This window comes from Vidua chalybeata, chromosome 4, assembly GCF_026979565.1.
Source record: "Vidua chalybeata isolate OUT-0048 chromosome 4, bVidCha1 merged haplotype, whole genome shotgun sequence".
Classification (NCBI taxonomy): Eukaryota; Metazoa; Chordata; class Aves; order Passeriformes; family Viduidae; genus Vidua; species Vidua chalybeata.
This window is the reverse complement of record NC_071533.1, coordinates 57276691-57292682: the sequence shown is the minus strand read 5'-3', so window position 1 is coordinate 57292682 and position 15992 is coordinate 57276691. Positions and strand designations below refer to the sequence as shown.

Here is a 15992-nt window from a genome sequence, read left to right as displayed (position 1 = left end):
AAACAGACAATCATTCTATGTTGAAATTAACATGGGCACACGTGAGCTTTTCCAGTGGGAAGAAAGGAAAGGTTTCCTGACTCATGGCAGTAAATCCTTCCCCAGCACAACCCGGAAGTCAATAAAAACAGAAAAGTGCAGAGGGAGAACATACATACAACTTTGCATATTTAATTGCTTTCAAGATGTTCCCAAAAATCCAATAGAACTGATCCCATGTACGTCTATGCACAGAACAGGTAAAGCTTGCACTCTTTATCTGAACTGTATTTCCATGTAACATGGCTGGATTTAAGAAAACATTTGCCCCAGCTGAAGGCCTGCCTCTATGCATGGCTAGTAGATCTTCAGCACACACAGAAATGTATTTTACGCACCATGATCAGAATTAAATAAGTAAAAAAATTAAGTCCTTTACCATGACTGAACTGTGTGGTCAATTAAACCAATTAAAATGTTATCAAGATATTGGGATTACAAGTAACAGAGACAGCCCAGTACATAAAACAACATACATTTATTTAGCACAAAAAATTCCATTTTCAAGTGCATATGTGCTTTTTCTACTTTACGGCACTTTGCTTTTTCAAAAAGTCACGAACCATCATGACTAAGAGAAAGACATACTATTCATTTGACAGAATGACTGCTCTATCCTACAACTGTAGGCCTGAGAGCAGCTTATGAACTGTAAGGCAAATTAGGAATTCCTTCTCAAGTGAGTAATTTCTATTCAGTTCCATTAACTCAAGTGGAACGTTCACAAGAAAAGTGTTACACTACTAGGACATGATACATGACTGCGGTGCTCCCTATGACTACAGCCAACATAATATGCAGAAGTAGGGTTATACAGACAGAAAAAGACAGAAAACTGAAAGATTCATGGTAAGTTGCCAGAAACACTTACTGACAGAGAAAAAAAAATCCAACCATTATGTATGCAATGACATGACGTAGTTAAGCACAATTCCCATTTCACAGCAAACAGGTAAGTTACCATATAATGCTCAGAATTAGGACATCTACAGATTTTAAAGCCTACAACTTTCATTTAGAGACAAGTTGGTATTATTTGGTAAACAAATGCTGATAGTTCACAACTGACAGCACAGAAATATTACTTGAAATCTGGTTCCATTCATGGCATAACTACAAACATTGGACACAGAAGACCATTCAAATTATACTGGTGGACAGATTTTCCATAGCTTCTCCTTTGCTGCAGTTTCATCACTTTAGGTGACTGACATCAAAGATGTGCTGCTGAAACTAGTTCAGTCTTCCCACCTGTAGTTATCACCTGGATTAGACTGCCAGAGGTTGGTCGATCCTTTCCTGTTATCCAGTCATAAAAGGTTCTGTTTTAAAATAAATGGTTAAAGTAGGGTGAGGGAGAACAAAAAAATTACAACTACTATCAAAACTACAACTACTATTCTTCTTGTATATTGACAGGAAGAATAAAATACAAGCCTATTACTTTTCCTTCTTTTCCTACTGCTCGCTCTAGTGATTTCTATGTGATGTGATCACTGGATTCAGACCCTCAGAACTGTACAGAGGGCCCAGAGAAATCCAAGGGGCATTAGAGCACACAAGATTTGCAAAATATCTCAAAAGAAAAGGCCAGGAGCTTAAAATGTCAGAGGTTTTTTCCCCACTTAAAAAAATTAGAAAAGGGGAAGGAGGAGCTACTTTAGTTGCCTTTATAGTATATATATAAAAGAAATACAGTTTTATGGCTAGAATAGAGTTGCTAAACTCATTACTCTGTAACTGGCCATTTTGGTATTTAACTGTGAAAGTAGTCTCAGTGGGAGGAAAAAAAGCCTTAAGACATCCAAAATAGTGCTGAGTAAGATGGACACCTTCTAGGTACCAGACCAGGAGACTCCTTATCAAAACACAACATAATCTCCTTCCTCAAAATAGACTAGAGAAAGTGAAGTATATTTTACAAGTCCTTCAGCCCTTCCAATAATGCACACATAGCAACTGTCATGTTGGAATATCCCACTATCCAACAAGAGCTTCCAGGGCACAAAATCCAAGTGCCATATGGGAAAGGATTTCCTGTGTCATTCCCAAGATGCAGATGTTGCCAAGAGATGCTGATGTTGCTCAGTGAGGTTTTTCAGTTTTCAGAGCACTGGGGTTAAACTTTAGGGAATTAGAAACAAAACAAACCAAACAACTGAATTCTCCTGTAAGGATAAATAATTTAAAAGTTCAACTTATAACATAAATTTGCAACACTCCAACATCTAGCTAATGTGTCCCTGGAGCACAATAAATTAGGGATCTTTTTCTGAACGTTTTCAGGCCAGCTACATTCAATTGAATGGGCCTGTTTTAAAGAGACAGACAACTCAGACAACTGCAGAGGTTTAAACTAAACAGATGCAACTAAAGCCATTTCCATCTCTGGCATCCATCTTAAAAAAAATTTACAAAAAAGGAAATCTGATGTCAGAACTAAACTACTCTCTGAACAATTAGCAATAGGTAAATTCAATTCCACTGTCAGTTTTAAAAGACTTAAAATGTGAGGTCACCCTCAACAGAAATTCTGCTACTCCCCATCACATGGCAGAAAGCAATACTCATGCTGCACCTTCTCTAACCCTGAGGAATGAGAAGAGTAAGGCAGATCATCTCAGCCTGCCATTACATAAGCTACAGTTGAAGTTTCAGCATTTTGCAGTATCATTCAGGACAAGTTTTTGTGGATAGTAAAAAAAATCTACTAAATTCTTCTGAACAAGAGCAGAAATGTTGTCAGTTGAGAGAACTAAACTAACGTGCCATAAACTGGGCAGTAAAATATGTTTAGAAGAAAACGAATCCCACCCGAGTTGACACGCTTATTTGCAGTTTATCTTTAAGCCAGGTGTCTGCTGCACCTGCTGTCTGCAATTTAATTTGTCTACAGGCTTTAGGAAATTCTCCAGCTTCCAGCTGCTTAAGGCTATCTTCCTTGCTGGAATAACTCATGTAGGGAAGCTCAAGTTGATGGAGTTAAGCTAATTTTCTCCAGTTAGGAAGCCTGTGCAATTAAACCTGATGTGATTTAGAAAGATACCCAATAAGATGATGGAGGAAAAAAATCCACCCAAATCCAAGACAGCTATTTAAAAAGAACAGGCACTAGAGATGCAGCAGCAAGAGGGACAGTGAGCAACTGTTTAGTTATCCCACAGATACTCACTCTGCAATGAATTCTAAGGGTGTCCAGGAGCTGAAATCTGCTTCAGGCATTGATTTCCTGTTTGCTGGTGTATCTAAGGTAACCCTGTGATTAAAAAAGATAAGCAAGCCTTTTATTTATGTATAATGTTTGTGATGAGCACCACCTGCTTCAATTCACTGCTCTAATATGTCCTTGACTTTTACACCAGGTGATATGGATTTCCCTTGCATCCTCCACATGTGTTAACAGTATATAGTCATTAGTTCCAATGTACATCCAAGGCTTCAACTAGGAACACTCCAGCTTCCTGGCCAGCTGAGGCCATTGGAGCCATCACTCAGCTTGCAGTTCCCCTCCTACCTCTCTCAGGTAGATGGGGAATGGCAGCAATAAGCCTGTTCACATGTACCAGCACACATGCACTACATCCATGCTTTCAGGAGATTAAGGGCATAAATATAGGAAGTTTTGACTTTGACAATACATATTTACACTACATACAATGACATGAAAGGGTTAACTTTCCAGAACTCCCTAACCGAAATGCTGTTGACAATCCAAGGTGTATTTACCCTCTCAAAAATTCACTTAAGAACAGAGTTTTACATGAGAACTACACAAGAGCAGCATGCACACAAGTCCAGTGATCTTGGCACCTGCCTGCCTATAAAGCTCTCTAGAAGGTGGTGTCAGTTACCCAAACACTTATAATGCCATTCCTGTCTGACCTGAAGAAGTGTCTTAAGAGTGTGTGTGAGGAAACCAAAGTAGAGAATTCAGGTAGTGTACCAAATCTCTGTACAGAATTCCAGAGACTTACATTTTGGGTCTTGAACTAGATATGGACCTGTCAAGAAAAACACTTTTAATCTTTGCAATAGAATTGATAAAATTAAACATGGTGAAGACTTTCTAGGCCATCCACTTTTTACTAGCCTTCCTGAAAAAAAATGAAAGCAGGTAATACAAGCTAAATTCTTTTGGCTTACAGGTCCTCAAAGTAACCTAATTTTACCAGTCAAGCATAGGTATGCAGAACCTTATGAAGAAGCATCTTTAATCAAGTGAAAACCTGTCAAGTAATCCTTTGCCTTACTATTATCACAGAGCTGTTCAACTGTTCAACTTTGCTGAACAGTTCATCTCATTTTTACAGTTCTGTCTAAATTGAAATAAAGAAACCACATGTTAATACATGGCTACAGTTAAACTGGTTAAAAGTAAATAAAATTTTAATCCTGACATCCACTACTGTTTTGCAAAGGCAAAGAAAAGAACGTAGTCATTTTTAGGGTGACCTGACCTGTGTAACTCTTTGTTCATCCAGTCAAGATGCATCCTTTCCCTATGAGTAGGTCTGAGAGGTTGTTTGTGTGCTGTGAATAGGACACTGCAAACATTATCTGTGTGGCTCTAGGTTACAGCAGTTATTAAATTAAACACAGGCAGAGACAACTAAGCAACCACTTACGGTAAAATGGCAACTGCAGCAGAACCAGATGGCAGCCCACTGCTGGCACCAGCCAGACTCTGACAAAGCTGATGCACTGCTCCTTTGGCCATGCCATAGGCAATCATCCCTAAAAATTAAAAACAGGCAGATCAGAGCACTATCAGAACAGCCCTGAACATCAGCAGTAACATGACAGAAACTAAAGACTGATGAATATTAAGACCACTTACTACAGCCAGTAAAGAATCAGACTTTTAAAACATATTAAAGGATACATACTAAAAGAAAAAATGCTAATATGAATAAAAAGGCTTTAGTAGACATCCAGAAACTACCACAGAACTCAGTTAACAGAAGTAAGCAGCTTACCAAGTCAAGCATGTTTAGTCAACCTATCCAAATGCACCCTGAAGTGTATGACCTACAGGGCTAAGTTCACAAATTTAACAGAGTAAGATGCTCATAGACTTTAATAAGGCATGCTTCTATTAATTTTCATCATATAACTAAGGTATTTGTGAGTTTGGACCCAAACAGATACAGTTCACTTCCCTCTCAAATCTGGAATTCACTTGGTCAGTATCCCAGATCTGACAGGCCCTGTGGAGAAAGCTACAAAAAAACCCAATTCTCATTATAGAAAATGAATAAATAACATTCAGGGAAAGCAAGCTTCTTCCTAAAAACTGTTGCTTTCTAGGAAAGCCAGCATTTAGAGGTTGCCTAGGTTGACAATCAGGGTGCTAGAGGTCTTAGAGGTCTCAAGGCACACATCTGCCAAGAAGTCCAGACAAAGATAAAGTACCTAAGAAAACAAGTCTACTATAACTGAATGTCTTCCTTCCTACCCATCTATACAGCTATTCAGCCCCTTTCCAATGTTCCTAAAGAATTTTTTTGAATATAATAGAAATACTTCTACAATGTAATTGAATGTATATAATACATCCATTTTTATGAGAAGGAATCATGGACAGCACTGGCTATTTTATTGTTATGATTAAAATATTCACATGTGTATCATATTCCTCTCTCATCTTGCTTAATGCAAACATTCTAATTCTTCTTAGAAACCTTTTCATGCCTGATACATTTCCTCAAACATCTGCTCGCACTGCTTCTGTCACTGTTCATGTAATTTCCAGTGTTCTTCAGTTTGCATTATGCAAGGCAAGATTTTCTCATAGGAAAAGAAAAATCTCATTAACAGCAAACAAGAAAAAGATTATTTCTTCCAGAACAGCCGATCATAACAAGGCTAGTAAGGCATATTTGCAAAAGTTGAGTAACAACTCTTTCCCAATTCTTCTTGCTGTTAATAAGTTGCATGTGTTTGCCCAAAGCACTGCTGTGACTTTTAGAAAAATCCATACCAGCTGAAACCAACTAGTTCAAAACAGGAAAGCTCATCACTTTGATTCCTGTGTTGTGGTCCCTACCTCCCAAGACCACCCAAACAAAAACCATAAAATTTTGCTAGAGTTCACTTTTTTTCATTTGTACATAGTCAGTCAGCAGTTCACTGTAAATTATTCATCTGCTTATTCTCAAAAATAAACCTTTTATCTTTAACTATAACAGATGCTACTATAAAAACAAAAGATTAATCATTAACTAGAAAATAGAATATTTTTGCCTGAACAGTTTTAGGCAAAGCTTTCAGGAATTGTACATGTTTTAAAATCTTAGTATCTTTGTCTTAAAAATATTGTTGAAATAACACTAATAAAAGCTTGGGAAATAGGAGTATTTGTCTCAAACTTTCCTTTTGCTGCCTGTGGGTTTGTGCGTCAGTGCTTTTTTTTTTTTTTTTAATTTTAAATTGCTCCCAGATTTCTTCCTCCATGCAGACCAACATGGTTGAGGGGCAAGATTAAAAATGCAATAAAGTTCCTATTAAATAGCTAGATGAGGACAAAGCCAACAGTCAACAAGCTTATCTATGTTTGAAACAAAGATAGACTGGAATCAGAACATGAACAGGACAAGCATGGTTATCAGAATCAGCTGAGTCATCACCAACAGAAAGATTGGTCAGTTAAGGACTCTGTCTTTCAGAACACAAATAGGAACTTTAACTTTGCCTAAGTTGTGTCTATTGCTGTGTGCTTCTAGTCTTCATTACCTTCCAAACGTTTTTCTGTATCATATACTAGACAAGTACATTTCACCAATGCATGTCAAATATTATTTAAATACTGATTCTATGTGCTTGCACTACAGCTTCGAGAGATTCAATACTGCTACCTGTAAAATTACACTTTCCTTACACCTTTCAGCAGCAGGGTCCCATTTGTGCTACATGACAAGAAACCGGGGAGTGAAGCTATTGCTTCACAAACAAGAATACTCAGATAAACAACCATCTGTAACTGCTGGTGTCCCTGCAGCTGTCATGAATAACATTTTACCTGGGGTTCCAGATAAAGCAGCTTGAGCTCCTGTCAGAGTCAAGAGGCCACCTTCTTTCAGATGTTTTGTGGCAAGATGGCTGGAAATAGTCGATGTCCAAACACTCTGCTTCCACATCAGATCACAGTTTTTGTATAAAGCTGATTAGGAAGAGAATTAGTGAAATTAGCCAAAGGAAGACTTTTAACTCTGATTTCCTCACTGTTACACAGAGTACAACAGCACTAAGAAAACATCCTTTCTACCATTTTCTACCTCTACATTGTAAAATATTCATTTATGCATTTTGTATCTCCTTTGTCTTTGAGCCTGTAACATCCAAACCAGAAGGGGGAAGAAAGAACACATTTTATCAGATTTACTTCAGACAGAAAACAAGACTACTTTTCTTCTTGTATCTCTACAGTAGTGGGCAAAGTACAAATTTCATTATAAATATTGCATGTTTAAAAGCCATTTTTAGTCTGAAGGGTTTTTTCTGTAGCATGATTAGGCAGTGCCTTCCAATACTGTATTGCATAGTAACAGCTCAGAGAGCTGCAGGAAGCAACTGAGGTTTTATACATAAAGCAATGACTTAGAAAACATCAATGTGTCTTTCGTAACTTGCCTGACACAGGTAATCTCAGCAAAAATCAACTCATAGATAACAATGCTGAGCTCTTTCAGAAAACTTTCTGGTAAAAATTAGTGCATCAACAAGCATTACTGAAGAAACTAAGTGCTGTGCAAATTTAACAGAACGCAAAAATTCAGAGAAGCACTAAGAAGGACTATGACTAAGTTATTTTGTACTTCCATGCTTTTGTCCTCTTCTGGACTCGGGAAGAAAGATTTTTAAGGACTTCTCTCAGATATCATCCATGCTTTCACCAGCATGTCTGTACCAAAGGCTTACACTTGGCTTTGGCGCTGCCTCCAGCCCATCCTCCTGCTACACACAGGATCGCATCCACCTTTTCTTCACCAAGAAGTTTTCCAACTTCTGCTGTCACCTTCAACACATAGAAAAGAACATACTGAAAACACTCGACTGATAAGGTAAAGAGGTAAACACCACAAATGCCTTAAAGCTACTTTTTCCTACTTATGTATTTGAGTAACACAGGACACAGCAATTTAAACAGCTATAGAAAATTAATATTTACAATTCATGAACTCAAAACAACTGTGTTGAAAAATAACTACAGCTGAAAGTAAGATGAATGAAAGTCATAGAGTGTGTGATGTCACTGGAAATAACTGATTATCAGGGCTGAGACACCTGACCCGTACCTCTATTGTTAACAAAAATTATTATTGACTTGCTTTTGACAGGTTCTCTTCCAAGTATGGTGTTGTTTAGGATGAGAAATGAAACTCCAGATCTGACCAGGACTACTAGTGTCACTTTTGATGACAGTAAAAGAAAAACAACTAAAGATTAGCTTCTTTATTGCTTCTGTATAGACCACAATCATCAGTTTGAGTCTGGCCACTAAATTTGAGCTTGTATAGTTTTAGATATCTATAATTTGTTCTCTTTCAAATATAAGACCTCACAGCTGGTAATGAATTTGTTGGCTATGAATTTTCTCTGTCAAAGCAAATAGCAAGCAATCCATCTCTCAACAACTGAAGAAGAATCAATAGCTTTTGCAAAACCATACTGAAAATTGTATTGTAAGCATTCTATGTTACTCTTCCAAAGCTTTAGGAGTTGCGTATATATATTAAAAAACCATCTTGGCTAGATATTCAGTATATCAGTAATAGATATTGGTTCAAAACTTAAAATGTAAAAAATGAAAGTTATGTGCGGAGAACAAAGCAAAATACTTTTTTAGGCTGACTTAGATTCTCCCACATTCATGTTTGTGGAAACCAGTGCATTCCCCTATGGATCGCTTGGGGCTTAGGTTCATATGCTTTAAGCATACCATCTACTTACACACAACAAATTTTTAAGTTTGGGTATTTGAAATAAGTGTTGCATTTTAAGATGTCCTTACCCATATTCATTACAACTCACCTGGTTCAATCTGTGACTTTTAAAAGTCAAGACAAAAACAAAGCAAAACTGCCTTATGTGCTGAGCATCCAATATCCCGGATCATGCTCTTTCTCCGTGTTCAATTAAAAGGAATTACAACAAATTAAAAAGAAGGGACGAGCACAAGCTGAAGGACCTTGAGGCTCGCGGTACGGCCGCACGACCGCCACCGACCGCGCTCCTGCTTCCTGCGTGGAGCCGGACCCATCCCTGCAGCCGCCTTGCTCACCGCGGGCGGCAGCGAAAGAGACGCACAAAACTGCGGGGAAGCTCCGTGCATCGCTCGGCCGAAGGGATGCGCAGCCGGCGGAGCTTGGCTGGCGCAGCGCTCCACCGCCTCACCCGGCACCGGCCGCTCCGCGCCCGCCGCCGACCCACCTGCTCGGCCTGCTCGGGGAAAGAGTCGGTCGCGCTCACCACCACGTTGGCACTGGCGTCCGCGTTCTCCGCCAGGTCGATGCTGGCCACCCACTGCCTCGGCGAGAGGAACGGCGCGTTAGCGGCCCGCGCCCCGGAGCGCCCGGCCCGGCACCGCCGCTCCCCCGCGGGGCTCCCCGCCTCGCCACCTCCCGGCCCGGCGCTTACCCAGTTCTTGGACTTGAAGTACCGCACGCACTGGGAGCCCAGCGCCCCTCTGCCCCCGTACACCAGCACCCTGCGTGCCGCCATGCCCGCTGCTCCGGCGCTGCTCTCCCCGGCGCGGATGGGCCGCCCCACGGGGCGGGCGAGGGGCGGCAGCGCCCGGCCGTGGGTGGTGCGAGGGGCTGGGCGGGGCGGGTTTGGGCTGCCCGCCCGGGCCGTGCGGAACGGGGGAGGCGAGGGGGGAGAAATCCCAGCGCAGGGGCCTTGTTATTAGTCCGCAGGGCTCCTGCTGCTGTTAGTTAGTTAATTAATTAATTAATTAGTTGTTCTGAAGGTCCTGCTGGGGCTCGGGTAGCAGTAACCGTAGAAGTGCGGATAATTACGGCCGGTTTTCTTTAGCACTCCTGGATCGCACCTGTCGCTTGCGTTACACCTCATGAGTGCCCCGGGCTATGGCGCAGCTGGCCAGGCCAGCCCGGCTGCCAGGGGCTTCGTGCGCCCCGCTGTAATTCAGAAAATTCCAGACCCATCATTTCTGTCCCTCAGATAACTCTGCCTGCAGTGACATTTAGAGGCTGGGTGGGAGCAAGCTCCAGGAAGCTCAGCACGGCTCAGACGACAGCAGAATCCTTCATCCAAATTATGCTGTTTTAATGCTTTGTCCCTTGCACACAGATATTTACCCACGTTTTAAAATAATCCAATAAACTGGATTCTTCTCCAAATTTCCACCACATGAGGTTGCAGTAAGAAAGTTGATGTAATTTGAGCAGGACAATTAAACCCCTGAGGAAATATTAGACAGGCCATAGAGATAAGATTACTTGCTACAAAGAAGCATCACCGCACTACAATGTAAAGAAGCCGTTACTTGCGACCATTTCAGGATGTTGTTGCAGCAAAATGTATTTTCTGACTTTATTTTTAACCATGCAGATTAACAGCTGGACCTTCAAAATACAAAGAGAAGTATTTTGAAATGCCTGGTATCTGGCTGTGGATTTTGGAGCATGACGAAAAATGGGAAATACGTCTAACTGCTGCAGAGAGGGCTTGGAGATGATCCCTTGAAAGCACTAGGATGCCTGGCTGCTTTAAGAAGACATTATTTGCTTTGGCTTCTCTAATAAGTTTTGTGTCTTTTATCTTGATTGTTGTTGCAATGGGGATCCCAAAGTGGATGACTGGAAAGATCCTTTGCAAAACAGGGGCTGATTTGGTCAATGCCACAGATCCAGAGCTGGTCAAGTTCATTGGAGAAATTTATTATGGACTCTTTCGGGGCGGCAAAATACGCCAATGTGGCTTGGGCGGGCGGCGTTCCAAATTCACAAGTAAGTAAAATTTTGGTTGAATATTTAGTTTAATGTCTAGTTCAAATTTAGCACTTTATTCTTGTTGTTTACAGAACTTGTAGAATGCAAATTATTATTAAATAAATGTGCAGTCTTTATGGTTTGACATTTTGAGTGTGAATATAAAATTTCTATCATTTCATTAATGTTTTTTGCTACAGTTATGTTCTGTAATCCTGGAATCAAGGTGGGGGAAAAAATCCCTAGGGCTAGATGGAGAGTTTGCTTTTAGTCTTGTGAAGGGGGTGAAATTCATTTGGATATGACCCTGTAAATCATACTTTCCCCTTGACTGACTATTTCCTATGCCAAGTTTTGCTCTGCCACCCCTCCTTGCCTTCTCTGTTGAACTCTTCTGAGGTTTTTTTCCCTTTAAGAAGCAGGGATTTATTTAGCTGGACACATTTCTGTATTTCTCTGGCTGTCCTAATGCAAATGTCTACCATAGCACATATCGCTAACTTTATTAACATGTTCAAGAAATTCTTACCTTCTTTTCTATTAAGTTGGGAGACAAAAAATTGCTGAACTTTTAACAAATGTAGAAACTCTTCTAAACATATTCCTTTTAACATAAAATATTTTTTCGAGGTCTTGAAAGCACTGAGCTGTACTCTGGATGATTTCCAAATTTCACTCATCCTGTTCTGTAGTGAAAATGGTAATTTGCATTGAAGATTTTTAATTCAGTGTACAGATTTACTGAAACTTAAACCAATACAAGTTGAAGCTGTTGCTTCAACACCCTCACCCTCTCCCTGGCCCAAAGCAATGCTGTCCTGTCCCAGTCTTTGCAATGGCTCTGGTAGTTGAGGTGAGGTATTTCAGAAGTTAAACTGGCCAAAAATTTAGCCTACAAAAATAAATACTCGTTTTCCCATAGGATCGTGTCTGACTACACAACTGCACAAGCACTTCTATAAAAATTTGAAGGCAGGTGTGACTGTGGGACTTCAGAGGGAATGTAGAAAAGAACCAACCTCAACTAAGATCAGCATGACCAGTTGTTAAACTGTATGAATTTGGACTGGTCACTATTACAGTAGCCAAATTATTGCTAAGCTCTGACTGCAACTGCAACTTCATGACATGGACATAGCAGTTATGGTCATCCAGTCTCAGTCATGCTCATCCAGTCTCAGTTCTTTCACCCCATCCTGGCAGAGAGAATGAGAAAAAAAAAAAAAAGGCCAATCTCCTTTAAAACTCTGTACAACTTTCTGATTTTTTACTGTGCAACCTGAGAGGAAGGCATAATGTTCCACAGTCACTCTGGAGTACATTGATATGCAATTGGAGGATGTGAGCTGGCACTCCTTAGACAAACAGAGCTCTCACTGAAGCTCTCTCTGTTAGAACTGTAAAACATTAAGCGCAGTAGGCACAAGTATGCATTTTGGTCAACAAGTGTTCCAGAGATTTTCCCTTTAAAATATTTTAATAATTCTACTGAGTTTGATATTTTCACAATACTGGTTTCAAACAACAATACACAAAGCTGATACTTTTGCACAATGGTAAGCAGGACCAGGGGTTCTGGGTTTGACTTGACTTTTTCTTGGATTAATGTCCCCTTTAATCTCCAAGCATTCTGAACTTACTGGGGTGCAAGAACTGTGAGACTTTTCATGGAGAATGTGATAATATAAATGGACTTCACTGGCACCATAGATCAAAACAAAGCTAGCACATCATATGGTGCAGTATTGCACTACATCTGACACTTCAGAATTCCAAATTGCAATAATTTACTGTACATCTCCTTTCACTCTGTTAACATTCACCAGAGTAGACATGGCTGGCACACTCTTTTGGCTAGGAGAGTGACTCTGTTGCCGTAACAGGTATCTACTGCTCTTTTGTACTCCTCAAGATGTATCATCTGGCCTCCAGCTGCACCTTCTGGAAGTGTCCCATCTCAGTGCAGCATGTACGTTAGACCCACAGGGTTGTAATGATGGCCCTAAGGCAAATAAACCGGCATAAGATGCTTCTGTTTTGACAATTGAGTTAAGCCCCAAGAACAAGCTGGGGAAGCCACGCGTTTTGCCTGTGCATAGCAAACACTGCTGGATTGTGTCAGGAGTCTCCAAGGCAATAGCCTTCTCATGGATTCTTATTTCTGTGTACTAAGCCAGACTCATTGGGCAGGTCCTTGGGACTTGGCTGCGAGACTCAGAAAAGAGACCAAATAATCCATACAACTACCCTAAAATCTCTGATGGTTTGTAAGGAGGCTTAATTCCATGTGCTTTGTTGTTACACTGCCAGTTACTTTCCAGTCAGAAAACAACCTAGCTTTTGGATTCCTATTTCTCATTTATACTTCTGATCCTCATTTATTCCCCTCATTTCTTGTTGTCAGAGTCTTCTGCAGCTCTTCTGTGCATCAGGCCCAACTACAACCCCAGAATGAGCTACTGAAAGGGTAGATCTTTTGAATCACATAATTTTTGTATGGGATTTGTACAGTATGATTTTTTTCTACAGGATCTACTATAATTCTGTCATGTCACGATCAAATTATATGCCTGAAGTTCATGGTGACATCTACCAACTATTGCTGCCTACTTTTTAGGTGGCTTGTTTGGACTTTGGGTTTTGTTTTTTTTTTTTTTTTTTGTCAGTTATGCAGCACAGGTAGGAATTTATTTATTATTGTACTATGTTTATAACATAGTATACCTTCTTTGTAGTAACTTTTTAGTAATTAGGCAGCGAATTCTTCAAAACATGTATGAGTGTGCAGTGCTATTCTAGCTGAAGGTTTCCTCTTGATCACCTTGTATTTTAGGGTTCCTCTCAATCAGCTTCTGTCTTTCCTGGCAGTCAACATCACCTACAATTCCCTGCTCACATTTCTTCTGATTCTGTTACTAGAGGGCTGCAGGATAAACTAAACACTCAGGTGTACATTTCCTGCTGCTGGGCAATCTGGCCCTCCAACAAAGGAACTGTGTCTGTGAAGACAGAACCAAGAAAATTACTGTTCTCAGGAGACAAGTGAGCAGCAGGCTGCTGAGGGAGAGCTTGTGCCTACAGCAAACCATGGGAGCACTTCACCTAAAGCCCACCTGACTGCAATACGTTACAAGCTTCATCTGTGGCTAAAACACTGCCAGATGCCCAGAAAAGCATAACGGGGCCATAAACACTAGATGAGAAACCAAGAAGGGAATCCTAAAGGGCAAACCTGTGGGATCAGGACGTATGAAATCAGGGCAGATTTCACTGGAGCCAGGAGTAAAAAGAGGATTAGAAAAAACAGAAGAATAACATGAGAAAATAAACACAGAAAAAAGTGATACTATTTTAGGCAACAAGGGAACAAGGAAACGGAGACTATCAGACTTCAAATGAATGAGATTAAAAGCATGAGACAGGAATGAGAAGCTCAAAACCAGGAGTTTGGTACTGAGAACAGAGGAGAGAAAGAGACAGGAAAGTATGCAGCAGACAGTACAGCACCAGAGATAAAGACATTAACACTGCTAGATAAATAAACAGGACTTCAGCCTGAGTCCTTATTCACAGATCCTGTGTAGAGGATTATTCCTGCAGCAGAATATCCCTGGTATGATGCACTGAAAAATAAAGCATCAGGAACTGAGATCTGTGCAACTAGCTGAATTCCACATCTCCATAAAAAACAATCTTCCTTAAATATAAGTTGAATTTGAAGCACCAGTGCCAGCGTGATGTTTACCATCATCAAGAAAACCAATACACTGAATAGACAATTTATTTTTTCTTGACAGTTTTTCCACACATGGTGAAAAAGTTGAATACAGGCCTGCATGTGATGATCATAATGTTCCTCTGTGTGGCCATTTTCTTTTCTCTGGTCAGTTTTGGATTCTGCATTCTTAACGCAATAAAAGTTCCTTACCGGGCTATTAACGGTCCAGCAGGAGCATGCCTTTGGAACTTCCTTGCAGGTAAAGTAATTTTCCAGTGTTTTTCTCTAGTCACATTCATAGAAAATGATACAAGTTCCTTCTTTTGTCTTACTAAATACCTCTTTGATTTAAATACTTGTGAATACAATGAAGTTGGTGGTGAATTCACACCTATTGAAACAGAACTTCCAGGTGGTATCTTGGCTTATTGTGTCTAGTTAACATTTAACAGGAGCTATCAATGCCAGTTTGAGCCTTTATGTCATGGATAAAATTATGTTTGCCCATACAATAAAGCCTAAGCATTTTGAAGGTGTTTAAGCCATGCCTTTGTCTATCCCTACTCCGTATCCCTACTCAGTGATTTATTCAGTAAGTCTTTTGAAGCAAAATATCTGTCTTGTTTTGATTTGATAATAGTGAATACTTCTTTCATTTTGTTGCAGGTGGATTTGTAGTACTTGCAGTCACCAGCTTCATGGCTGCTGTGAAACTTCATCACCTCACAGAAAGAATTGCCAATTTTCGGGAAAATGTCTTTCGGTTTGTTATCTTAGAAGAACGCTTTGAAGACTGTTTTTGGATTTGTGTGGCAAGTGCCACAGCACATGCAGTCAATTTGCTCCTAATAGCCATTAGTGGGATTCACTTCCCTAAAATTAAGACTAAAACAGAAGAAGTGAATGTTACAGCAGAAGATATCATGTACTAACAAATCTACTCAAAACTATTTTGGTCAAGTGAACTGTTGTGACAGGAACAGCTTCTTGGCTCTTCAGCTTTTGTTTTGGATACATGATTTACATACAAACCTGAGTAAACATGTCAGTCTACAATACCAGCAACTAACAAATCTGTGAAAAAAAAAAAAAAACAACAAATGCTGTAAATATTATTATTCTCAAAACAGACTGATATCTGCAGTGAGTATATGCTGTTTCAGTTTTTAGAAAATTTGTACATTGGGGTGTTTTAGAAAGCTAAGGTAAAATATTTCATAAAACCCAATGTCTTCTTTATTTAGAAAGACAACATGTTTATCACAAATCTTTGAAACGGTAAGGGT

At 40.0% G+C, this 15992-nt stretch overlaps 2 protein-coding genes across 2 annotated transcripts; one reads left to right on the top strand and one right to left on the bottom strand.

The window, feature by feature from the left end:
* Positions 1–498: 498 nt before the first annotated feature.
* Positions 499–9806, bottom strand: QDPR (quinoid dihydropteridine reductase). Its single transcript, XM_053940644.1, has 7 exons — positions 9676–9806; positions 9469–9561; positions 7957–8053; positions 7058–7198; positions 4665–4773; positions 3212–3295; positions 499–1361 (listed from the first exon to the last, which is right to left on the bottom strand). The coding sequence occupies exons 1-7, from the start codon at positions 9757–9759 to the stop codon at positions 1253–1255; spliced, it is 717 nt and encodes a 238-aa protein (XP_053796619.1). The 5' UTR covers positions 9760–9806; the 3' UTR covers positions 499–1252.
* An 876-nt stretch (positions 9807–10682) lies between these two features.
* On the top strand, positions 10683–15638 carry CLRN2 (clarin 2). Its single transcript, XM_053941620.1, has 3 exons — positions 10683–11006; positions 14786–14965; positions 15373–15638. Exons 1-3 carry the CDS (start codon positions 10754–10756, stop codon positions 15636–15638), a joined length of 699 nt encoding a protein of 232 aa, XP_053797595.1. The 5' UTR covers positions 10683–10753.
* The last annotated feature ends 354 nt before the right edge of the window (positions 15639–15992 follow it).

Excerpts from the sequence above, each read along its gene's own strand:
- CLRN2 (XM_053941620.1), top strand. The coding sequence starts at position 10,754 with ATGCCTGGCTGCTTTAAGAAGACATTATTTGCTTTGGCTTCTCTAATA. Across the intron at positions 11,007-14,785 it reads GCGGCGTTCCAAATTCACAA|TTTTTCCACACATGGTGAAA; the intron begins GTAAGTAAAATT and ends TTTTCTTGACAG. Across the intron at positions 14,966-15,372 it reads CCTTTGGAACTTCCTTGCAG|GTGGATTTGTAGTACTTGCA; the intron begins GTAAAGTAATTT and ends ATTTTGTTGCAG.
- QDPR (XM_053940644.1), bottom strand. The coding sequence starts at position 9,759 with ATGGCGGCACGCAGGGTGCTGGTGTACGGGGGCAGAGGGGCGCTGGGC. Across the intron at positions 4,774-7,057 it reads TGCTTTATCTGGAACCCCAG|GGATGATTGCCTATGGCATG; the intron begins GTAAAATGTTAT and ends TTTAATTTTTAG. Across the intron at positions 1,362-3,211 it reads CCCTTAGAATTCATTGCAGA|AACCTTTTATGACTGGATAA; the intron begins GTGAGTATCTGT and ends ATTTTAAAACAG.